This window comes from Bombina bombina, chromosome 2 (genome assembly GCF_027579735.1).
Source record: "Bombina bombina isolate aBomBom1 chromosome 2, aBomBom1.pri, whole genome shotgun sequence".
Classification (NCBI taxonomy): domain Eukaryota; kingdom Metazoa; phylum Chordata; class Amphibia; order Anura; family Bombinatoridae; genus Bombina; species Bombina bombina.
In genome coordinates this window covers 890,368,386-890,394,042 of record NC_069500.1, presented here as the reverse complement: position 1 = coordinate 890,394,042, position 25,657 = coordinate 890,368,386, and the positions used below count along the sequence as shown (strand labels likewise).

The 25,657-nt window shown below is 41.5% G+C and overlaps 1 protein-coding gene across 3 annotated transcripts in view; it reads left to right on the top strand.

Annotated features, from left to right (window-relative positions):
- Positions 1-25,657, top strand: part of HELQ (helicase, POLQ like) — a 151,836-nt gene that overhangs the window by 43,720 nt on the left and 82,459 nt on the right. For all 3 annotated transcript variants that reach the window (XM_053703245.1, XM_053703244.1, XM_053703247.1), the window contains exons 12-13: positions 7,953-8,057; positions 23,835-24,048. In XM_053703245.1, coding sequence (XP_053559220.1) covers positions 7,953-8,057; positions 23,835-24,048 — 319 coding nt within the window. The remainder of the gene's footprint in view (positions 1-7,952; positions 8,058-23,834; positions 24,049-25,657) is intronic.

Genomic DNA, 25,657 nt, shown 5'->3' with positions numbered 1-25,657 from the left:
CTGCATTTATCCACCAATCAGCAAGCATAACCCAGGTGCGGAACCAAAGATTGGCCAGGCTCGTAAGCTTACATTCCTGCTTTTTCGAATAAAGATAGCAAGACAACAAAGAAAAATTGATAATAGGAGTAAATTAGAAAGTTGCTGAAATTGCATGCTAAATCTGAATCATGAAAGAAAAAAATTGGGTTCAGTATCCCTTTAAATAGTGTTATACAACAGTGCAACGCAACCTAGTGGGGAAATATCATAACAATACAAAATACACACACAAAATGGTAACCATAATAATCACCACCTAGTGGTCCATATTATTTAAAAACAATAAAGGCATACAAAATAGAAAAATGAATGTGCACCAGACAGATGTAGATATAGTGTCCATACAGGGAAGATTTCTGATACAAATTTTATACAATATGTGCCTGGTATTCTATCATTTATTTTTTAAACAAAAAATGAGAGCTGACCCCAATACATTTAGATATATTTCCAAATATATTTTTTTTAAAAATGTTAAAGGGACACTGAACCCAATTTTATTTATTTTGTGATTCAGATAGAGCTTGCAATTTTAAGCAACTTTCTAATTTACTCCTATTATCAATTTTTCTTTGTTCTCTTATTATCTTTATTTGAAAAAGAAGGCATCTAAGCTAAGGAGCCAGACAATATTTGGTTCAGACCCTGGACAGCACTTGTTTATTGGTGGGTGAATTTATCCACCAATTAGCAAGAACAACCCAGGTTGTTCACCAAAAATGGGCCGGCATCTAAACTTACATTCTTGCATTTCAAATGAAGATACCAGGAGAAAATTTGATAATAGGAGTAAATTAGAAAGTTGCTTAAAATTGCATGATCTATCTGAATCACGAAAGAGAAAAAATTTGGGTTCAGTGTCCCTTTAATTCAACAATATTATTTAATTTTAACCTTTAACCCTTTGAGTGCTAAGCCATTTCCCACCTGGGTGCTAAGATGTATTTGAGCTTTTTTATTTATTTTTTAAATATATTTATTTTTTACTTTTTAATTTTTTTTCTAAGCTGCATGCCCCCATTTCCCTGTATTGTACATTGTAAATTTTAAATAAAGTTGTGCGGTGACGTCGCCGCGCAAAATGTGAAGCCCCGGCGATGCCTGTCACTATACAGGCCAGATCGCCGGGGTGGGAGTCAGTAAGAGCCCACCAATTGCCCTCAAGGTAGGTGAGTGCTAGCGACGGCTCTGAGCCGTCGTCAGCACCTGACTGGGACAATTTGCGATGGCTCAGAGATGTCATTAGCACTCAAGGGTTTAAAGGGACAGTAAAGTAATAAACTTTTATGATTCAGATAGAGCATGCAATTTTAAACAACTTTCCTATTTACTTCTATTATCAATTGCACCTCATTTCCATCTAAAGGGGAGGAGAGTCCACTGCTTCATTCATCACTTGTGGGAATTAAGAACCTGGCCACCAGGAAGAGGCAAAGACACCCCAGCCAAAGGCTTAAATACCTCCCCCACTTCCCTCATCCCCCAGTCATTCTTTGCCTTTCGTCACAGGAGGTTGGCAGAGAAGTGTCGGAAGATTCGGAGTAGTCTCTTATGGAGGGTAGTACTCTTCGCAATGGGACTGGAGTTTTAAGTAGTCCTGTGAGCCTCTCAGTGAGAGCATGGGTGAAAGTTAGGGTCCGGAGATGCAGGGGGAGTTCTCCTGCGAAACCATCCCGACTCATATTAACAGCTCCTTAAGCAATCAGCGTTGACGAGTTTCGCTGCCTGCTTTTATTCTCTCAAGTCCATGTCAACAGCAACGCTACTAACCTGTCACACTTGAAGGGCCGTGTTCCTGTTCCACAGCATTGATTCTGGTAAGATCGTTTCATTATATTTATATGTGATAACGCAAGAAGACAGGGTCACAGTGTGACTCCTTTTATCTGTATAGAATCTAGGGTAATACCCTCGGATGGGGGTTATGGAACAGGGGGGATTTTAATATACATAATTATGTTTATTGTGGGGGTTTTTTGCTGCACTTGTGTGAGATGAGGCTCTGTCAGTGTGGAACAGTTAGAGAGAGATTGAGGCAGGCTTTTTTGGCGCGTCTCTCACTCAGTGCAGGGGCGGTCCTGCATGGCACTCCATGTAACTTCCTCTTTCTAGACCTATGTTCGGAGAAAACGGAAGCTGTTTCTTGTAGTCCGGGTCATAGGATGTGGTGAGTGCCCCGGCCATTGGGATATAAAGGTGCTATTTAATCAATAATCAAGTCCGTAATAAAGCCACAAGCTATGGAGGACTCTGATATGTTGGAGGATACTCCTTATTTATCTAAACCTACTAATTGTGTATACTGTGAGGAGGTTCCGGTGGAACCACCTTTACAGCTCTGTTCCACAGGTTATGACAATATTACTACTTCCAAAAAGAGTATTTAGTACAACTGAGCCGTCCACCTCTGAGGGTTCTCCGTCCCACGAGGTGCATTCCCTACAAGCATCTCTGATTACACAAGCAGTTCCCCAGGGCACTACTAACCTTCCTGTGGGAGGGGCCCTTTGGCCTTCAGATTTCGCCAATCAATTGCAGACGGCGGTCTCTGCGGCCATAAATGCGATGCCTCGTTCTTGCAAGCGGAAGGTACGGCACAGCTATCTGTCTCAGGGGTCTTTGACTCCGCTGGATATCTTGGACAGATTATCCACGGAGGAGGACAATTCTGACTTATTGGAGAATGTCGCTTCTGAGTCGGAATCGGCTACTTCTAGGCCTCCGTCCGCGGAGGAACCAGATTTCAAATTTAAAGGGACAGTCAACACCAGAATTTTTGTTGTTTTAAAAGATAGATAATCCCTTAATTACCAATTCCCCAGTTTTGCATAACCAACACAGTTATAATTATACACATTTACCTATGTAATTACCTTGTATCTAAGCCTCAGCAGACTGCCCCCTTATTTCAGTTCTTTTGACAGACTTTTTAGCCAATCAGAGCTGTCTCCATGGTAAATTCACGTGCATGAGCTCATTGTTATCTATATGAAACACGTGGTGAAAAACTATCAAAATGCATTTAGATTAGAGGCGGCCTTCAAGGTCTAAGAAATTAGCATATGAACCTCCTAGGTTTAGCTTTCAACTAAGAATACCAAGAGAACAAAGCAAAATTAGTGATAAAAGTAAATTGGAAAGTTGTTTAAAATTTTATGCCCTATTTGAAACATGAAAGTTTTTTTTTGGACTTGACTGTCCCTTTAAGATAGAGCATTTGCATTTTCTGCAGAAGGAAGCTACCGGAGGAACCTTCAATCCCTTAATTGGATAGGGTTTACGGGACAGGGTAGTGCCCCAGGCCTTCCCGGTTCCTATCAAAATGGCGAACATTATTAAAAATGAATGGGAGAAATTAGGTTTGCCCTTTTCTCCCTCGGCTTCTTTTAAGAAGCTTTTCCCTGTTCCGGATTCGCAGCTTGAACTGTGGGAAACCGTCCCTAAGTGCTATCTCCACGCTCGCTAAGGGAATGACCATTCCGCTTGAGGATAGCTCCTCTTTTAAGGAACCTATGGATAAAAAGATGGAGTCCATGTTGCGGAGGATGTTCCAACTAACTGGGTTCATTTTCCAACCGGCGGTGGCTGTCGCGGCTACCTATTGGTGTGACGCACTAGCAGCAATGGTCGAGGTGGAGACCCCCCTCAAGGAGATTTTGGATCGAATCAAAGCCTTAAGGGTAGCGCATTCGTTCATTTGTGATGCTAACATGCAGATTATTCGACTGAATGCTAAGACATCAGGATTTTCAGTTTTAGCTCGCAGGGCTCTGTGGCTTAAATCGTGGTCTGCAGACATCACATCTAAGTCTCGTTTGCTTTCCCTTCCATTCAAGGGGAAGGTTTTATTTGGCCCGGGCCTGGATTCTATTATATCTACAGTCACGGCTGGCAAGGGCGCCTTCTTACCTCAGGAAAAGAAAGCCAAACCTAAGGGATTTACTTTTCGTCCTTTTCGTGCAGAGAAGTCTCAGCGCCAGCAGCCTTCTGCAAAATCTGAGCAATCCAAGGGATCTTGGAAGCCAGCAAACTCTTGGAATAAGTCCAAGCAGCACAAGAAGCCCGCCGACCCGTCCTTGGACCAGGTAGGGGGTAGACTATCTCTTTTTGCAGGGGCCTGGAGGGGAGACGTTACAGACCCTTGGGTCCTGAAGGTCGTCGCCCAGAGGTACAGTATAGGTTTCAAATCCGCCCAGAGGCAGGTTCCTCCTGTCAAACATCTCTTCAAAGCCAGAAAATAGAGAAGCCTTCCTGGGATGTGTGAGGGATCTCTCATCTCTCGGGGTAATCGTCCCAGTTCCTCATGCATAAAGAGGTCTGGGGTATTATTCAAACCTTTTCGTGGTCCCAAAGAAGAGGGGTACGTTTTGTCCAATTCTGGATCTAAAGGCCCGAAACAAGTTTTTGTCAGTCCCATCATTCAAGATGGAGACAATCAGGTCAATTCTGCCCCTGGTTCAAGAGGGGCAATTCATGACGACTATAGACCTGAAGGATGCTTACCTTTATGTTCCAATCCACAAGGATCATTTCAAATTTCTTTGGTTCGCTTTCCTGGACCAGCACTTCCAGTTTGTGGCCCTTCCGTTTGGTCTGGCGACAGCCCCAAGAGTCTTTACAAAGGTTCTGGGAGCTCTTCTCGCAGTAGCGAGAACCAGAGGAATTGCAGTGGCTCCATATCTGGACGATATTCTGGTCCAGGCTTCATCCTACAGTCTGGCGGAGGATCATTCGAGAGCTCACCTACTTCTTCTTCGATTCCATGGGTGGAAGATAAACAAAGGGAAGAGTTCATTGGTCCCCAGCAACAGGGTGGAGTTCCTGGGTACGATAATAGATTCTTCTGCGATGAAGATATTCCTGACAGACCAGAGATGTTGCAAGCTGGTGTCCAACTGTCTGGCCCTGCAGACATCCTCCAGGACATCTGTGGCCAGATGTATGGAGGTAATCATGCTCATGGTATCTAGCATAGCTGTCATTCCATTCGTCAGGTTTCATCTCAGACATCTGCAGCTGTGCATGTTGAGACAATGGAACGGCGATCATTCAGATTTGTCCCAACAGATATCTCTGGACAGACCGGTGAGGGAGTCCCTGTTTTGGTGGTCCCCACCAGGCCAGTTGTCCCAGGGGACTTCTTTGCTGAGACCATCCTGGGAGATTGTAACCATGGATGCGAGTCTATCAGGTTGGGGATCCGTTTGGGGGGCTAGAAAGGCACAAGGCAGATGGACCCGAGAGGAATCGAGCCTACCTATAAACATTCTGCCACTTTGAGTGATTTTCAATGCTCTGAAGGCTTGGCCCCTCTGGGGTCATCCCAATTCATCAGATTCAAATTGGACAACATCACCTCGGTGGCTTATATAAACCACCAGGGGGGGCGAGAAGCTCCCTAGCAATGAGGGAAGTATCTCGGATTCTGGAATGGGCGGAGACTCACAATTGTTCGCTCTCAGCGATCCACATTCCGGGTGTGGATAACTGGGAAGCGGATTTTCTGAGCAGACAGATGTTTCCTCCAGGGGAATGGTCTCTCCACCCCGAGATGTTTGCGGAGATCTGCAGCAGATGGGGGACGCCGGAAATAGATTTCATGGCGTCCAGACTCAATTGCAAGCTACCCAGATACGGGTCGCGATCCAGTGATCCCCAAACGATAGATGCCTTGGCGACTTCATCCTAATCTACATATTTCCACCGTTGCCTCTTCTACCTCGAGTAGTGGCCCGCATCAAGCAGGAGCAAGCTTCGGCTATTCTGGATTGCTCCATCGTGGCCGCGGAGGACGTGGTTTGCGGATTTAGTGGCGATGTCGTCTTATCCGCCATGGAGGTTACCTTGTCACAAGGACCTGCTAGTTCAAGGTCCTTTTTTTTACATCAAAATCTCGATTCTCTGAGGCTGACTGCGTGGAGATTGAATGCCTAGTCTTAGCCAAGAGAATGATCGACACTCTCGTCCTTGCCAGGAAGCCGGTCACTAGACACATCTACCACAAAGTGTGGAGGACCTACTTGTCCTGGTGTGAGGAACAAGGATACCCTTGGAACAAGGTCAAGGTATCCAGGATTTTGGCTTTTCTCCAGGATGGTCTGGATAAGGGTCTTGCCGCCAGTTCCCTAAGGGGACAGATCTCGGCTTTATCAGTACTGTTGCACAAGAAGCTCGCGGAGCTTCCTGATATTCAGTTCTTTGTTCAGGCTCTGGTTAGGAATAGACCGGTTTTCAGGAATCCAGCTCCTCCCTTGAGCTTAAACTTGGTGCTTAAGGTCTTGCAGAGGGCTCCGTTTGAGCCTATACATGCTCTGGACATTAGGATTCTCTTATCGAAGGTCCTGTTGTTATTGGCTATTGCTTCGGCACACAGAGTCTCTGAGTTGGCGGCCTTACAATATGAGCCTCCTTACTTGGTTTTTCATGCTGACAAAGCCGTTTTGTGAACCGGTTTGGGATTTCTTCCCAAGGTAGTGTCGAGTCGTAACATTAACCAAGAAATATTGGTTCCTTCATTGTGTCCTAACCCATCCTCTTCAAAGGAGAGGTTACTTCATAATCTGGATGTGGTTCGGGAAGTTTTATCTTCAAGCCATGAAGGAGTTCAGACAGACATCATCCTTATTCGTTGTGTATTCTGGAAGGTGCAGGGGGCAGAGGGCCTCTGCGGCTTCTCTATCCTTTTGGTTGAGGAATATGATCCGTCTGGCTTATGAGACAGCGGGACACAAGCCTCCTCAGAGGATTACATCTCATTCGACTAGAGTGGTGACCTCTTCTTGGGCCTTTAAGAATGAGGCTTCTATGGAACAGATTTGTAAGGCCTGGCCATTCCTTGTTCCCTTGGCAAAATGACTGGGGGTTGAGGGAAGTGGGGGAGGTATTTAAGCCTTTGGTTGGGGTGTCTTTGCCTCCTCCTGGTGGCCAGGTCCTTAATTCCCACAAGTGATGAATGAAGCAGTGGACTCTACTCCCCACAATGGAAATTAAATTATCAGGTAAGCATAATTTATGTTTCTTTTGACATACCTAGGTAGGTTTAGTAGCAGCAATGCCATTGGATCACAAGTTGTATTTAGCTAGCTCCCAGTAGTGCATTGCTGCTCCTAAGCCTACCTAGGTATGTCAAAAGAAGGATGTGCAAGAAGTAAATAGGAAAGTTGTTTAAAATGTCCTGCTCTATCTGAATCCCGCAAGTTTAATTTTATGTTCCTTTACTAAAATATATGTATGTTATACATATATTATATTTAAAGGACCAGTCAACACAGTAGATTTGCATAATCAACAAATGCAAGATAACAAGACAATGCAATAGCACTTAGTCTGAACTTCAAATGAATAGTTTTTTTTCTGACAATTTTAAAAGTTATGTCTAATTCCACTCACCCTGTACCATATGACAGCCATCAGCCAATCACAAATGCATACACGTACAATGTGACAGCCATCAGCCAATCACAAATGCAAATACGCTTATTCTGGGAATTCTTGCACATACTCAGTAAGAGCTGGTGACTCAAAAAAGTGTAAATATAAAAAGACTGAGCACTTTTTTTAATGGAAGTAAATTGGAAAGTTGTTTGAAATTGCATGCCCTATCTGAATAATTAAAGTTTAATTTTGACTTGCGTGTCGCTTTAAAGAGATAGGAAACTCAGACATTTTCACAACATAACAAATATCTATAACATCTAGAAATACTTGGGATCAGAACAGAACCATTGAGTGACTGAAAATTTAGCGATGAAAAACCTGCTATGACATTATAGGCAAATTAACCATTTATACTATGTATGTGTATAAACCTTTGTTGATAGAAGCCGGACCTTTGAATACAGTGAAGCACTTTTTATTCTACATAAATGGAGTCAGTGTTGCATCACAATATTTTATAAATGTATTTCTAGGTACAAGAATTAGTGAGCAAGCCGATGGAGAACTGTTACAGCAACCTCATGTACGACAACGGGAAAGGCTTCCAAAGCCTGCTGCTTTCTCTGATTGGGCTGAAGGTAACCATTTTATAGACTTCTATATATACTGAAAAATACCAAGACTATAAAGTGAATTATTTTCTCCTATCCATATGACAATGTGAATTCTGGTTCCCTTGTTTCTAGGCTGTGTGGAGCTTTGCCTAAATCAATTAATTGTCTGATTTCAAGATACTACATTTCTATAGTTTATAACTAGCAGCCTGGTAATGAATATCGGTCAATTTAAGGGGAATTATAGTGCAAACATTACATGCTCTAATTCATTAGAGTATGTCATTTTAGCACTAGTGACCCCTCAAGTTTATTTCTTTATCCCCTGCAAATGGGTTAAGCACATAGTTACAGTACTGCTTGAGAGATGCTAATCCAGGATGGAAGTGGCTATTGACCCAATCAGCAACAGCAGTCGCACGACGCATCTGTGTGCCCCCTAAACAAAAATTTACTTTTAAAGCATATGAAACCCCAAATCTTTCCTTTATGATTTAGATAGACCATACAATTTTAAAAACACTTTTCTATTCACTTCTATTATCTAATTTGCTTAGTTCTCTTGGAATCCTTTGTTGAAAAGAATACCTAGGTAGGCTTAGGAGCTGGAGGCTAGCTGTTGATTGGTGGTTGCACATATATGCATCTTGTCACTGGTTTATCGATGTGTTCAGTTAGCTCCCAGTAGTGCATTGCTCTTCCTTCAACAAACAATACCAAGAGAATGAAACAAATGATAAAGTAAATTGAAAAGAATCAATTTGGGTATTCATGTTCCTTTTACTATGTGTTTACCCTTTTGCTGCAGTTAAACACCTATACTTACAGGCTCTTTAGTGCTCTAACAAATTCAAGTATGGCATTTCTGTACTATAATGGACCTATTATTCAGATAATGGAAATATAACAGGATTGCAATGTAATTTATTTTACTTGCATTTTGTTGTAAAGTACCTCGGAATATTGTGCGTGTTGCACTACCTTGCATAGGAGCTGGAGCTCAAATTCTGTACTTATAGGGATAGGAAAGTCAAAATTAAACTTTCATGATTCAGATAGAGCATGTCATTTTAGGACAGGTATTCATTTATATTTTCAAATGTGCTTCAATCTTTTGGTATCTCTTGTTGAAAAATAATACGCACATATCCTACACAAGTGGGAGCTAGCTGCTGATTGGAGCTTGCACAAATTTGTCTCTAGTGATTGGCTAGCTAGATGTGTTCAGCAAGCTGCCAGTAGTGCAATTTTGTTCCTTCAGCAAAGGATAACAGGAGAATGAAGCAAATTTGATAATAGAAGTAAATTGGAAAGTTGTTTAAAATTGTCTGTTCTATCCAAACCATGAAAGTACATTTTGAGGTTTCCTGTCCCTTTAAAGTGTTCGTAAACAATACTGTTTGAGATTGCAAAAAAATAATTTGTGTTCTTTATTTGATCCCTGAAACCTTTTTTAATGTATAAATCATGTATTCCTGGTTTTCATCGCCTGCTCCCCTTGCAATGATGCTGCACATCCAACCTATCCATACTGCACTGTACTGTAGGTGCACTCTCGACCTCTGGGAGACATCATGTACATGTATTTGCTTCCAAAGGGAACTCCCTCTAATGAAGTTGTAAACATTCCTCTGATTCACTTACTTGAATCCCTGCCAGATGGCACATGACAGCCAGACTCAGTGGGCATATACAATCATGCCATATCGAATGAATAATTTATCATTTTAATTTTGTGTGCAAATACAAGGTATTTCTAAATTATAGTCTTTAGAAATGTTAACTTCTAAAAAAGAATAAACTCTTGTTCATTTTATTCTAAAAGGGGTTTGTTTTTTGCTTTCAGAAGCTATCTGCCCATGCTTCAAGCAAACAGTGAATCACAGTACTCTCGTTATTCACTGTTTACATTGGAGTTTACATTGATAGCGCTAAAGACAAACTGCACAGCCTGGCAGATCATTATCAAATGCAGATCGTATAGAGCAGGTGGAACCACTTTATATGTCACACCCACACTACAGCGAGGGAAATGAATGGATAGTTATTCCTAATATCTCACTGAACCACACTAACTAAAAGGAACAGCAAAGTGTAAAAAAACAAGAATGCTCTTATTTATTACAGCATTTTATTATTACACTATTGTTGGTATATATCCCCTGCAAAGGACTTAAACATATAGGGCTAGACTTCGAATGGAGCGCTATTTATTACTCCCGCTTGTGCACAAACTCTGCTAGAAGTAAGCTTTTTGTGCGCGCCGGGTAGCTCGTGTATTACAAGTAAAATGTTTTCGCACTAACGCAATGCGCGCAAAAAGCTCAACTTAGAATATTGCAACCAAGTTAATGTATTCTCCCTTAGGGACATATTTATGATTGTGCGAGCAGACATGATCCAATATAGCGGATCATGTCCGCTGCGCAACGATAAATGCCGACAGCATACGTTGTCAGCATTTATCATTGCACCAGCAGTTCTTGTGAATTGCTGGTGCAATACCGCCCCCTGGAAAATCGCGGCCAATCGGCTGCTAGCAGGGGGTGTCAATTAACCTGATCGTATTCGATCGGGTTGATTTCTGCCTGCCGCCTCAGAGCAGGTGGACAAGTTATGGAGCAGCGGTCTTTAGACCGCTGCTTCATAACATCTGTTTCCGGCAAGCCTAGACTTCAATGGAGGACGAATAATAGAAAAAAAAATGACACCCCTTAGTCGCACACAAACCTGATCGTGCTTTTTCAAGTGTGCTAACCCGACATGAAATATTAATATTTCACATTCCAATGTTCTTCACATAGAAAAATATGTTCTATTTTTTCATGAATACATATTTATTTATATATATATATATATATATATATATATATATATATATATATATATATATAATCTGATGGATTTTTGTATATATACAGTGAGGGAAAAAATTATTTGATCCCCTGCTGATTTTGTACTTTTGCCCATTGACAAAGAAATGATCAGTCTATAATTTTAATGGTAAGTTTATTTGAACAGTGAGAGACAGAATAACAACAAAATCCAGAAAAACACATTTCAAAATAGTTATAAATTGATTTGCATTTTAATGAGTGAAATAAGTATTTGATCCCCTATCAATCAGCAAGATTTCTGGCTCCCAGGTGTCTTTTATACAGGTAACGAGCTGAGATTAGGAGCACTCTCTTAAAGAGAGTGTTCCTAATCTCAGATTGTTACCTGTATAAAAGACACCTGTCCACAGAAGCAATCAATCAATCAGATTCCAAACTCTCCACCATGGCCAAGACCAAAGAACTGTCCAAGGATGTCAGAGACAAGATTGTCGACCTACACAAGACTGGAATGGGCTACAAGACCATCGCCAAGCAGCTTGGTGAGAAGGTGACAACAGTTGGTGTGATTATTCGCAAATGGAAGAAACACAAAATACCTGTCAATCTCTCTCAGTCTGGGACTCCATGCAATATCTCACCTCGTGGAGTTTCAATAATCATGAGTGTTTTTCTACTAAGGACAACTTCACCGCATCAAAGGAATTATGGATGGGGGGGAGAACCTCCTTCTGTCATCCAGGGCATTGACAATGGGTTTGTGGATGGCTATTCCAGCATGACAGTGACCCAAAACACATGGCCAAGGTAACAAAGGAGTGGCTCAAGAAGAAGCACATTAACCCCTTAATGACCGAGGACGTGCAGGGTACGTCGTCAAAAAAAAGGCAGTTAATGCCTGAGGACGTACCCTGCACGTCCTCGGTGTGGAAAGCAGCTGGAAGCGATCCTGCTCACTTCCAGCTGCTTTCCGGTTATTGCAGTGATGCCTCGATATGGAGGCATCCTGCAATAACTTTACATGGCCATCCGATGCAGAGAGAGCCACTCTGTGGCCCTCCCTGCACCGGACATCGATGGCCGGTATCGGTGGGTGGGAGCCGACTTGGGAGGCGGGTGGGCGGCCATCGGTGTATGTTCTGCCATCAAGGGGGGCGGGATCGGAGGCGGGGGGGCGCGCGGGAGCGCGCACGTGCACGGAGGTTGGCGGGTGGGCGCGTGCACGGGGCGGAGCGGGTGGGAACCGCTACACTACGGAAAATACTGATAGGATATTGATAGGAAAAAGGGCCCAATCTTGTTTGTGCAAAAGCACAAAAATAGATCGTGGAGGGGTGGGGGGTTGGTTTTGTGTGGGGGGAAGCTACACTACAGAAAATTGTAATAAAAATAAAAAAAACCCATATTTTCTTCTAAACTGGGTACTGGCAGACAGCTGCCAGTACCCAAGATGGCGCATATTAAGTTAGATTGGGAGGGTTATAGAGCTGTTTGGGGGGGATCAGTGAGGTTGGGGGCTAAGGGGAGGATAGTGCACAGCAGCATATGTAAATATGCTTTTTAAAAACACAAAAAAACAACAAATATAGCTTTTATTTTAGTACTGGCAGACTTTCTGCCAGTACTTAAGATGGCGGGGACAATTGTGGGGTGGGGGAGGGAAGAGAGCTGTTTGGGAGGGATCAGGGGGTCTGATGTTTCAGGTGGGAGGCTGAGCTCTACACTAAATGTGATATTAACCCTGCAAGTTCCCTACAAGCTACCTAATTAACCCCTTCACTGCTCGCCATAATACACGTGTGATGCGCAGCGGCATTTAGCGGCCTTCTAAATACCAAAAAGCAACGCCAAAGCCATATATGTCTGCTATTTCTGAACAAAGGGGATCCCAGAGAAGCATTTACAACCATTTGTGCCATAATTGCACAAGCTGTTTGTAAATGATTTCAGTGAGAAACCTAAAATTGTGAAAAATTTAACTTTTTTTTTAATTTGATCGCATTTGGCGGTGAAATGGTGGCATGAAATATACCAAAATGGGCCTAGATCAATACTTGGGGTTGTCTACTACACTACACTAAAGCTAAAATTACCCCAAAAAGCTCCCTACATGCTCCCTAATTAACCCCTTCACTGCTGGGCATAATACACGTGTGGTGCGCAGTGGCATTTAGTGGCATTCTAATTACCAAAAAGCAACACCAAAGCCATATAAGTCTGCTATTTCTGAACAAAGGGGATCCCAGAGAAGAATTTACAACCATTTGTGCCATAATTGCACAAGCTGTTTGTAAATAATTTCAGTGAGAATCCTAAAGTTTGTGAAAAAATTTGTGAAAAAGTGAACAATTTTTTTTATTTGATCGCATTTGGCGGTGAAATGGTGGCATGAAATATACCAAAATTGGCCTAGATCAATACTTTGGGATGTCTACTAAAAAAAAAATATATACATGTCAATGGATATTCAGAGATTCCTGAAAGATATTAGTGTTCTAATGTAACTAGCGCTAATTTTGAAAAAAAAAATGGTTTGGAAATAGCAAAGTGCTACTTGTATTTATGGCCCTATAACTTGCAAAGAACATGTAAACATTGGGTATTTCTAAACTCAGGACAAAATTTAGAAACTATTTAGCATGGGTGTTTTTTGGTGGTTGTAGATGTGTAACAGATTTTGGGGGTCAAAGTTAGAAAAAGTGTATTTTTTTTCAATTTTTCCTCATATTTTATAATTTTTTTTTATAGTAAATTATAAGATATGATGAAAATAATGGTATCTTTAGAAAGTCCATTTAATGGCGAGAAAAACGGTATATAATATGTGTGGGTACAGTAAATGAGTAAGAGGAGAATTTCAGCTAAACACAAACACCGCAAAAATGTAAAAATAGCCTTGGTCCCAAACGGACAGAAAACGGAAAAGTGCTGCGGTCATTAAGGGGTTAAGGTCCTGGAGTGGCCTAGCCAGTCTCCAGACCTTAATCCCATAGAAAATCTGTTGAGGGAGTTGAAGGATCGAGTTGCCAACCGTGAGCCTTGAAACCTTAATGACTTGGAAAGGATCTGCAAAGAGAAGTGGGACAAAATCCCTCCTGAGATGTGTGCAAACCTGGTGGCCAACTACAAGAAACTTCTGACCTCTGTGATTGCCAACAAGGGTTTTTTCAGCCAAGTACTAAGTCATGTTTTGCAGAGGGGTCAAATACTTATTTCACTCATTAAAATGCAAATCAATTTATAACTTTTTTGAAATGCACTTTCCGATTAACCTATCCAGCACACAAATAATGAATTTCAAAATCTAATTTATTGGTAAAGGGTTAGACTAATCACATAATTAAAGCAGCTTAAATTTTACTAACCATTATGCTAAATAAACATCAATATACATTCTCAATGGGAGATCCAACAGAGGCAATCACAAACTAATGAAAAAAGTGCATGAAATCAGTAACAATGAAATTGGTAGGATTAATAAACACACATTAATGAAATAATAGTGCACACAACAGCATATTCAGGGTTAATAGCTTAGCATGCATGCTTATAAGCCAGTCTTAGAGCCAGTCTTTTGGTCCAAAAGTTATATCCTTCTGTCCAATATGCTATGTGTATAGAGTATACCCTCCCAGCCAGCAAAGTTAGTTTATGCAGTATAAGCAAATTGCCACTTTTAGTACATGTGTGTTGCAATATTTTAGTTTATGCAGTATAAGCAAATTGCTACTTTTAGTACATGTGTGTTGCAATATTTTAGTTTATGCAGTATAAGCAAATTGATACTTTTAGTACATGTGTGTTGCAATATTTTAGTTTATGCAGTATAAGCAAATTGATACTTTTGGTAAACTTTTGTTGCAATATCTCAATTGGGACTGGAGACCGTATAGGAAATACTATGAATCTCTTCCACCACAGGAATTGGGGGTTAAATATGAAGGTGCCGTCTTAAAAAGACACTCTACAGGAATCCACTTTACTTAGAGCAAATCACTTTTGCAGGCTACAGGGATATGATGCAGAAATGTATGTATGCGTTTAATAAGTTGTGTCACCGGCTTGATACCGTTTTACTCACTGTGTCCCAAATGCAAGATCAATTTTGCGATCACTGTAACGTGTATTCATCCTTGTTTCCCCTGACTCACAGGGCTTAACGTGATACCGGTCACTGATTGATTCCTCGAACAGAAAGAGTGTCTCACAGCATTCCTGTATTCCCCCTTCACTGAGATTCAGGTTCCACAGGTTCCCATGCAGATAGAAAAATTTCTCTTACAGCAAAACGGCTATATATACATATATGATTTTATATATATATATATATATATATATATATATATATATATATATATATATATATATATATATATATATATAGAACACATTCCTCTATGTGAAGAACATTTGAATGTGAAATATTTTCAATACATACATAAACACTTTATTAAATTTGAATATTGCATAAATATGATTGTACATGTTTTCAGCTACTTGACTGCAAAGGGCTCCAATGCACTTGAATATATATATTTCTTTCATCTAATTGGCAAGAGTCCATGAGCTAGTGACATATGGGATATACAATCCTACCATTAGGGGCAAAGTTTCCCAAACCTCAAAATGCCTATAAATACACCCCTCACCACACCCACAATTCAGTTTTACAAACTTTGCCTCCTATGGAGGTGGTGAAGTAAGTTTGTGCTAAGATTTCTATGTTGATATGCGCTTCTCAGCATTGTTGAAGCCCGATTCCTCTCAGAGTACAGCGAATGTCAGAGGGACGTGAAGGGAGTATCACTTATTTGAATATGATGATTTCCCTAACGGGGGTCTATTTCATAGGTTCTCTGTTATCGGTCGTAGAGATTCATCTCCTACCTCCCTTTTCAGATTGTCGATATACTCTCAATTTACCATTACCTCTACTAATAACCGTTTTAGTACTGGTTTGGCTATCTGCTATATGTGGCTAGGTGTCTTTTGGTAAGTATGTTTTCATTACTTAAGACACTCTCAGCTATGGTTTGGCACTTTATGCATTTATATAAAGTTCTAAATATATGTATTGTACTTATATTTGCCATGAGTCAGGTTCATGTATTTCCTTCTGCAGACTGTCAGTTTCATATTTGGGAATGTAAAAAATTTTAAGAAATTTATTTCTTACCTGGGGTTTAGTCTTTTTTTCAATTGACTACTTCTTGCAATTGCGGGTATTAGGCCCGCGGGTGCGTCAAATGCTAAACTTTATTGCGTCATTCTTGGTGCGAAAAAGTATGTTTATGACGTAACTTCGTCATTTCCGGCGTCATACGTGACGCCGAGACCTTTCACATGGCGGCGTCATTAGTGACGCAAGTGTGTCATTTCCGGTCATTTTTTTCGTGCCAAAAAAGAGTTTACGTTACGTTGTGCGTCATACTTGGCGCCAAACTTTTTTCATTATTTCAATACCCCTTGTTTGTTTGCCTCTTGCTTTTTGCTTTCAGAGGCCTATGCTATTGCATTTTTTCCCATTCCTGAAACTGTCATATAAGGAAATAGATAATTTTGCTTTATATGTTGTTTTTTCTCTTACATTGTACAAGATGTCCCAATCTGATCCTGCCTCAGAAGTTTCTGCTGGAACATTGCTGCCTGACATCGGTTCTACCAAAGCTAAGTGCATTTGTTGTAAAATTGTAGAAATTATTCCACCGAATGTCATTTGTAATAGTTGTCATGATAAACTTTTACATGCAGATAGTGTTTCCATCAGTAATAGTACATTGCCAGTTGCAGTTCCTTCAACTTCTAATGTGCATGATATACCTGTCTCTAGAAAGATTTTTATAGAGTTTGGAAGACTTACATTTCATGGTGTTCTTCTCATAAATTCTCCTGGCATTCTTTTAGAATTCCTAGAATTTTACAGTTCCTTCAGGATGGTTTGGATAAGGGTTTGTCTGCAAGTTCCTTGAAAGGACAAATCTTCTCTTTCTGTTTTATTTCACAGAAAGATTGCTATACTTCCTGATATTCACTGTTTTGTACAGGCTTTAGTTTGTATTAAACCTGTCATTAAATCAATTTCTCCTCCTTGGAGTCTTAGTTTGGTTCTGAAGGCTTTACAAGCTCCTCCATTTGAGCCTATGCATTCTTTGGACATTAAACTACGTTCTTGGAAAGTGTTGTGCCTTTTGGCTATCTCTTCTGCTAGAAGAGTTTCTGAGTTATCTGCTCTTTCTTGTGAGTCTCCTTTTCTGATTTTTCATCAGGATAAGGCAGTTTTGCGGACTTCTTTTCAATTTTTACCTAAGGTTGTGAATTCTAACAACATTAGTAGAGAAATTGTTGTCCCTTCCTTATGTCCCAATCCTAAGAATTCTTTGGAGAGATCCTTACATTCTTTGGATGTGGTAAGAGCTTTGAAATATTATGTGGAAGCTACTAAAGATTTCAGGAAGACTTCCAGTCTATTTGTTTTATTTTCTGGTCCTAGGAAAGGTCAGAAGGCTTCTGCTATTTCCTTGGCTTCTTGGTTGATTTCCTTCCATAAGGCAGGGAGAGTCCACAACTTTATTCCTTACTGTTAGGAAATACAACACCTGGCCACCAGGAGGAGGCAAAGATACCCCAGACAAAGGCTTTAGTATCCCTCCCACTTCCCCTATCCCCCAGTCATTCTTTGCCTTTCGTCACTATAGCAGGTGGCAGAGAAGTGTCAGAAGATTTTGGCTAGTCCTGTAATGGGTATGTTCCCTTCAAGAAAGGACTGGAGTTTTAAGTAATCATGTTAACCTCTCAGTGAGAGTATTGATGAAAGTTAGAGTCTGGAGATGCAGGGAAAGTTTTTCTGCGAACCCATCCGGATTGTTGCCTAACAGCTCCTGAGCAATCAGTGTTGACAAGTTTCACTGCTTGCTGTTAAACACTCAAGTCCATGTCAGAAGCATTGCTGCAAGACTGTCACACTTGAGAGGCTGTGCCTGTTCCACAGCATGGATCCTGGAGGTAAGACCGTTTATATTTACGTTTTTGCTATACAGGGTCACAGTGTGGCTCCTTTATGCCTCAATAGGATCAAGGGTTAATATCTCCTTCAGGGAGATTATTTGAACAGAAACTGGTTATTTATAACTGCTTTAATGTGAGAGTTTTTTGGGCTCATAGACTGTGTGCTTTAGGCTTTGAACAAACAGGTTTCACCTTCGTTTTTGAGTGTTGCACAGCTCATAATAGTTTAGGGCCTTTTTCATAGCAGGGGAAGTCCTGTCCTACGCTCCACGTGACCAGGTGCAGTCTTTTCATTTCCTTCGATCCTGCTGCGGACATCACTCCTTAGGAGAGCGTTCTCACTGTTGGCTATCTGGGTCTAGGACGTGGTGAGTGCCCTAGCCATTGGGATTATAAAGGTGCCGTTTTTTTAATAAAAGCGTTTTTGTCTGTCCTTCTGTGAATTTATTTTAGCTATGGAGGACTCTAATACTACATTAGAATGTTCTGCTCCTTCTGTACTGATTAATAATTCCTGTTTAAATTGTGAGGAAGCCGTGGTTTGCCCGCCTGCTCAATTTTGTTCCATTTGCCTAAGCACTGTTCTTAAAGTCTAAGAAGGGATACAAGCCTGCTAATTCTCATAGCGCAATTAGCCCCGCTGAGCCGTCTACCTCTCAGGAATCTAGGTCCCGAGAGGTTACTACCCTTTCTACACTACCTGCTCCACTAATTCTCCATCTGGAGGGGGATTTTTTTCAGCTGTGTCTGCGGCCCTGAGTGCCATACCTTGCTCTAACAAACGCAAGTGAAAGGTTAAACATAGTTCTCCTGACCTAGAGTTATCTAAATATTTGTCGGATTTAGCTACTATGATCCAGCTATCCTAGGATGAGTCAACCTCTGTAGCTTCATAGGGTGAACTTTCTGAGTCTGAGACTTCAGTTTCTAAACCTCCTTCAGCAGAGGAACCCGCCTTTAGATTTAAAATTGAGCATTTGCGTTTTTTATTAAAGGAGGTTCTGTCTACGCTAGAGGTTCCAGAGGCTACACTCCTTGAGGAACCTAAGATCCCTAAATTAGACAGGGTTTATGAAGACAGGAAGGTCCCTCTGACTTTTCCTGTGCCAGTTAAAGGGACAGTCTAGTCCAAAACAAACTTTTATTCTTCAGATAGGGCATGTAATTTTAAACAATTTTCCAATTTACTTCTTTCACCAATTTTGCTTTGTTCTCTTGGTATTCTTAGTTAAAAGCTAAATCTATGAGGTTCATGTGCTAATTTCTAAGCCCTTGAAGGCCACCTCTTAGCTCAGGGCATTTTGACAGTTTTTCACCACTAGAGGGTGTCAGTTAATGTGTTTCATATAGATAACACTGTGATCACGCACGTGGAGTTCCTAGGAGTCCGCACTGATTGGCTAAAATTAAAGTCTGTCAAAAGAACTGAAATAAGGGGCAGTTTGCAGAGACTTAGATACAAGATAATCACAGAGGTAAAAAGTGTATTAATGTAACTGTGTTGGTTATGCAAAACTAGGGAATGGGTACTAAAGGGATTAACTATCTTTTAAAACAATAAATATTCTGGTGTAGACTGTCCCTTTAAGATGGCGAACATTATTAGAAACGAATGGGAAAGAATAGGAACATCTTTTTTTCCCCTTGTCTACTTTTAAAAAATATTCCCGGGCCCTGACTCTCAATTAGATTTGTGGGGCTCCATCCCTAAGGTGGATGGCGCAATTTCTACACTGGCTAAGCGTAGTACTATCCCTCTGGAGGATAGTTCTTCTTTTAGAGAGCCTATGGATAAGAAAATTGAAAACTTTCTGAGGAAGATGTTTCAACATACACAGGGTTTTTTTCAACCGGCGACAGCTGTAGCCGCGGTTGCTGGAGCAACCTACTGGTGTGACACTCTGTCGGAGCACATTGAGGTGGATACTCCCCTCAAAGATATTCAGGAGAGAATTAAGGCTCTGAGAATTGCTAACTCCTTCATCTGTGACACGAATATGCAGATTATTCGCATAAATGCAAAGGCTTCTGGCTTTGCGTTCCTAGCCAGCCGGGCTCTCTGGTTGAAGTCTTGATCTGCGGATATGACTTCTAAATCCAGACTCCTTTCTCTTCCTTTCAAGGGGAAGATTTTATTTGGTCCAGGGCTGGACTACATTATTTCTACGGTTACCGGAGGGAAAGGTGCCTTCCTTACCCAGGATAAGAAAAATAGGCCTAAGGGACAGCAACTGTCTAATTTTTGTTCTGACAAATTGCAACGACAGCAATTCTGATCCAAGTCCGAGCAGCACAAGAGTACATGGAAGCCAGCTCAGTCCTGGAATAAATCCAAACAGACTAAGAAGCCCGCCGAGAACAAATCGGCATGAAGGAGCGGCCCCCGATCCGGGATCAGATTGAGTAGGGGGCAGACTGTCTCTTTTTTCAGACCCTTGGCTCCAGGATGTACAGGATCCTTGGGTCCTGGAGGTTGTATCTCAAGGATACAGGATTGGATTCAAGTCTCATCCACCCAGGGGCAGATTCCTATTCTCCAGTCTGTCTACAAGACCAGAAAATTGGGCTGCCTTCTTAGGTTGCGTACGGGATCTCTCCTCTCTAGAAGTGATTGTCCCGGTACCTACTGAAGAAAGAGGTTTGGGGTTTTAGTCCAACCTTTTCATGGTTCTAAAGAATTCTGGACCTAAAGTGCATAAACAAGTTTCTGAGTGTTCCCTCTTTCAAGATGGAGACAATACGGTCAATCCTTCCTCTGGTTCATGAAGGACAGTTTATGACCACTATAGACCTGAAGGATGCATACCTTCACGTCTTGATACACAGGGAATGTTTTCAGTTCCTGAGGTTTGCCTTTCTGGACCAGCACTTCCAGTTGATAGCTCTTCCTTTTGGCCTAGCTACTGCTCCAAGGATATTTTCGAAGGTTCTGGGAGCTCTTCTAGCCGTTGCCAGAACACAAGGTATTGCAGTAGCGCCTTACCTTATCTTGGTGCAAGCACCAGCTTTTCATCTAGCAGAAGAATATTCAGAGTCCCTTCTCAATCTTTTTCGATCACATGGATGGAAGATAAATTTGAAAAAGAGTTCTCTTATTTCAAGTACAAGGGTGAATTTCCCTAGGACAATAATAGACTCCATATTCATGAGAATATTCCTCACAGATCAGAGACATTGCAAGCTAACTTCAGTATTTCTTGCCCTCCAGGTCTCCTTGAGTCCCTCAGTGGCTCAGTGTATGGAGGTGATAGGACTCATGGTGTCCTGTATGGACATCATTCCTTTTGACAGATTCTATCTCAGACCCTTACAACTATGCATGCTGAGACAATGGAACGGTGACCATTCAGATCTGTCTCAACAGATTGTGCTGGACAACCTGTCGAGAGACTCTCTTGGTGGCTTTGTCTAGATCATCTCTCCCAAGGCACATGCTTCTTGAGACTGTCCAGGGAGATTGTGACTACGGACGCAAGCCTTTCTGGCTGGGGAGCCGTTTGGATTGCCAAGAAGTCTGTGAGTCCTCAGGAGTCCTGCCTTCCGATCAATATTTTGGAACTCAGGCAATCTTCAATGCTTTGAAGGCTTGGTCCCTTCTGGGTTCGTCCCAGTTTATCAGATTCCAATCAAACAATTTAACCTGGGTTGCCTACATCAACCATCTGTGGGAAAGAGAAGTTCCTTGGTGATAACAGAAGTATCTCAGATACTAGAGTGGGCGGAGACTCACAGATGTACGGTGTCGGCGATCCACATTACGGGTGTGGACAACTGGTAAGCAGACTTCCTCAGCAGGCAATCCTTTCACCCAGGGAATGGTCTCTCCACCCGAGGTGTTTGCAGAGATATGCAGCGAGTGGGGGACACCGGAGATAGATCTCATGGCATCCCGCCTCAATACCAAGCTACCCAGGTATGGGTCGAGGTCAAGGGATCCTCAGGTGGAATTGATAGATGCCCTATCAGTGCCATGGAGGTTCAGACTCATATATATTTTTCTTCCATTACTGCTTCTCCCTTGTGTGGTGGCTCGCATCAAGCAGGAGTGAGCATCAGTGATTCTGATTGCTCCATCATGGCCATGAAGGACGTGGTTTGCTGATCTGGTGGGGATGTCTCATCTCCTCAATGAAGGTTACTTTGTCGCAGAGATCTGCTGATACAGGGTCCCTTCGTTCATCAAAATCTAGATTCTCTGAGGCTGACTGCGTGGAGATTGAACGCTTAGTCTTAGCCAAGAGAGGGTTCTCTGAGAGTGTTATTGACACTCTGGTTCAAGCTCATAAGCCAGTTACTCGTCGTATCTACCATAAAGTGTGGAGGTCTTACTTGTACTGGTGTGACAAGCGTGGCTTTTCCTGGCATAAGGTTAAGGTTGCCAGAATTTTATCTTTTCTTCAGGATAGACTGGAGAAGGGTCTGTCTGCTAGTTTCCTGAAGGGACAGATATCAGACCTGTCAGTGTTACTGCACAAGAGATTGGCTAAGCTTCCGGATGTGCAGTACTTTGTTAAGGATCAGACCTGTATTTTGATCTGGGGCTCCACCTTTGACCCTAAATCTTGTTCTTAGTGTTTTGCAGCAGGCTCCTTTTGAGCCTATGCATACTGTTGACATTAAATTGTTATCTTCAAAGGTTCTTTTTTTTGCTGGCTATTACCTCTGCGTGCAGTTTCTGAGATTTCTGCTTTACAATGCTTTACTCCCCGTATCAGGTTTTCCATACTGATAAAGCGGTTTTACCAACTCAATTAGGGTTCCTCCCTAAGGTGGTGTCAGACCGTAACATTAATCAAGAAATTGTTGTTTCTTCCTTGTGTCCTAATCCTTCTTCAGTGAAGGAACGCTTGCTTCACAATTTGGATGTGGTTAGTGCCTTGAAGTTCTATCTTCAGGCTACTAAGGAATTCAGACAAAATTCCTCTTTTTTTGTCATCTATACGGGGAGGCATAAGGGGCAGAAGGCTACTACGACTTCCCTATCATTCTGTTTGAGGAGTGTCATCCGCTTAGCTTATGAGACAGTGGGGTGACAGCCTCCTAAGAGGATAACGGCTCATTCCACTAGAGCAGTGGCTTCCTCCTGGGCTTTTAAGAACAAAGCCTTTATAGATCAGATTTGTAAGGCAGCTACCTGGTCCTCCTTACACACTTTTTCTAAATTTTACAAGTTTGATGTGTTTGCTTTGGCTGAAGCAGCTTTTGGGAGAAATGTTTTGCAGGCTGTGGTGCCCTCAGACAAGGATATTTTTTTTTTTTTTTTCCTCCCGTTATTCATTCAGTGTCCTCTGGAGCTTGGGTATAGTTTTCCCAACGGTAAGGAATTAAGTTGTGGACTCTCCCTGCCTTATGGAAGGAAAACATAATTTATGCTTTACCAGATAAATTCCTTTCCTTCCTGGCAGTGAGAGTCCACAACCCCGCCCATAATTTATTTTTGGATGTGCGACTCCCTTTTTATATTATTTCTTCTGGCACCTTTATACCCTGATGTTTCTCCTACTTTTCCTTGTTCCCTCGCAGAATGACTGGGGGATAGGGGAAGTGGGAGGGATATTTAAGCCTTTGGCTGGGGTGTCTTTGCCTCCTCCTGGTGGCCAGGTGTTGTATTTCTTAACAGTAAGGCATGAAGTCATGGACTCTCCCTGCAAGGAAGGAAAGGAATTGATCTGGTAAGCATAAATTGTGTTTTTTTCAAATATAGATACCCAGAGAATGAAGAAAAATTGATGATAGGGGTAATTATAAAGTTGCTTAAAAAATGCATGCTCTATCTGAATCATGAAATTTAATTTTGACTAGACTATCCCTTTAAGTAAATTTTATAAATAAGTAAATTGAAAAGTTTCTTAAAATGTTAAGCATTATTTAGTTTGACTTTCCCCTTTAATGTTTATTGTAAGTATAATTGAAATGTTATTTAAAGTGGTGTCTCTTCTGGGCTTTGTTGTATTTTTAGATTGCCAAGACAGCAGAGGAAATCCACCGCTTTGTTTGCTGCACATTATTCAGTGTTCAGAAAACACATTTTTGCCAAGAGAAGAGTTTGTGGGATGTAACCCAGGAATCACTGCAGTGCCTTGCAGACAAGGACCTGATATATAGCAAGGTGTGCAGTGAAACTGACCTGCCTATATTTGAGGTATCAAAACTAGGTCAAGCAACTTATAAAGGTAATTATTTTGTTGGATTAATACTATAGATCAGTGGACATGAATATTGTCTAATTCATTTGACAAACTTAAAAGGACATTAAACACCTCTTGTTTTTGTGAAAACTTAGTGCTTGTGCCACACTCCCTAGAGAGGCCAAAAGGCAAATGCTGCAAAATATTTAAAATCTAGGATACAGATTTTGCTTTTTGGCCTCTTTTAGGCAGTGTGTGAAAAAGCACAATGTTTAAAGAAAGAGGTGTTTAATATTCTTCTTAAACGGGAAGAGTCCACAGCTGCATTCATTACTTTTGGGAATTCAGAACCTGGCCACTAGGAGGAGGCAAAGACACCCCAGCCAAATGCTTAAATACCTCTCCCACTTCCCTCATCCCCCAGTCATTTCTCCTACATCGGTGTGTCCGGTCCACGGCTTCATCCTTACTTGTGGGTTATTCTCTTCCCCTACAGGAAATGGCAAAGAGAGCACACAGCAAAGCTGTATATATATCCCCCCCTCTGGCTCCGCCCCCCAGTCATTCTCTTTGCTGCTCTGAACAAGTATCATCTCCACGGGGATGGTAAAGAGTATGTGGTGTTAGTTGTAGTTTTATTTCTTCTATCAAGAGTTTGTTATTTTAAAATAGTGCCGGTTTGTACTATTTACTCTACAACAGAAAGTGATGAAGAGTTCTGTTAAAAGAGGAGTATGATTTTAGCACCAGTAACTAAAATCCATTGCTGTTCCCACGCAGGACTGTTGAAACCAGAGAACTTCAGTTGGGGGGAACAGTTTGCAGACTCTTCTGCTCCAGGTATGACCAGTCTCTTTTCTAACAAGACATAGTAATGCTAGAAGACTGTCAGTTTTCCCTTATGGGATCGGTAAGCCATTTTCTTAGACTCAGTAACAGAATTAAGGCTTATAAAATGGGCTCTATGCTGGTTGACACTATTGTGGGCTAAATCGATTGGTTTATATAGTATTTATATGACATTTGGAGTGTTTTGTGAATTTGGAAACACTTTGGGAACGTTATTATTATTACCTGACAGTTGTTTAGACGCCTAATCTAGTCAGGAAGGCCCCTTCACTCTGGTATGCAGAGGGAGGAGGCCTCATTTTCGCGCCTCAGTTGCGCAGTTACTTCTAGAGGCAGTGCATGCAGCTTCATGTGAGAGGGTCCTGTGGCTGAAAAAAGGACTCAGGAAGGTTTATTTCTGTGGTGAATAACCCCTAAGGAAGGTAAAAGCCGCAGCAAAGTCTGTGGCAGGGACTGTAGTGTGTTTAAACTGGTAAATTGAACAATTGGCTCCGGTTTGCTCATTTAAGGGGTTAGAGACGTGAAATTTGGTGTGCAATACTTTCAAAGCATTAAGACACTGGGGTGTAAATTTTGTTAAGATCGGATATTTCCTTCATAGTTTTTCAAACATTCAGAAATAAAGTGTGCTCTTTTTATTATTTAAAGAGACAGCAACGGTTTTGTTTAAAAACGTTTTTATTGCATTAATAGCCTGCCTAAATCTGTCTAACATGTCTATACCTTCAGTTAGCATATGTTCTGTGTGTATGGAGGCCAAGGTGGTTCCCCCTTTAAATGTATGTGAAAATTGTGCCATGGCATC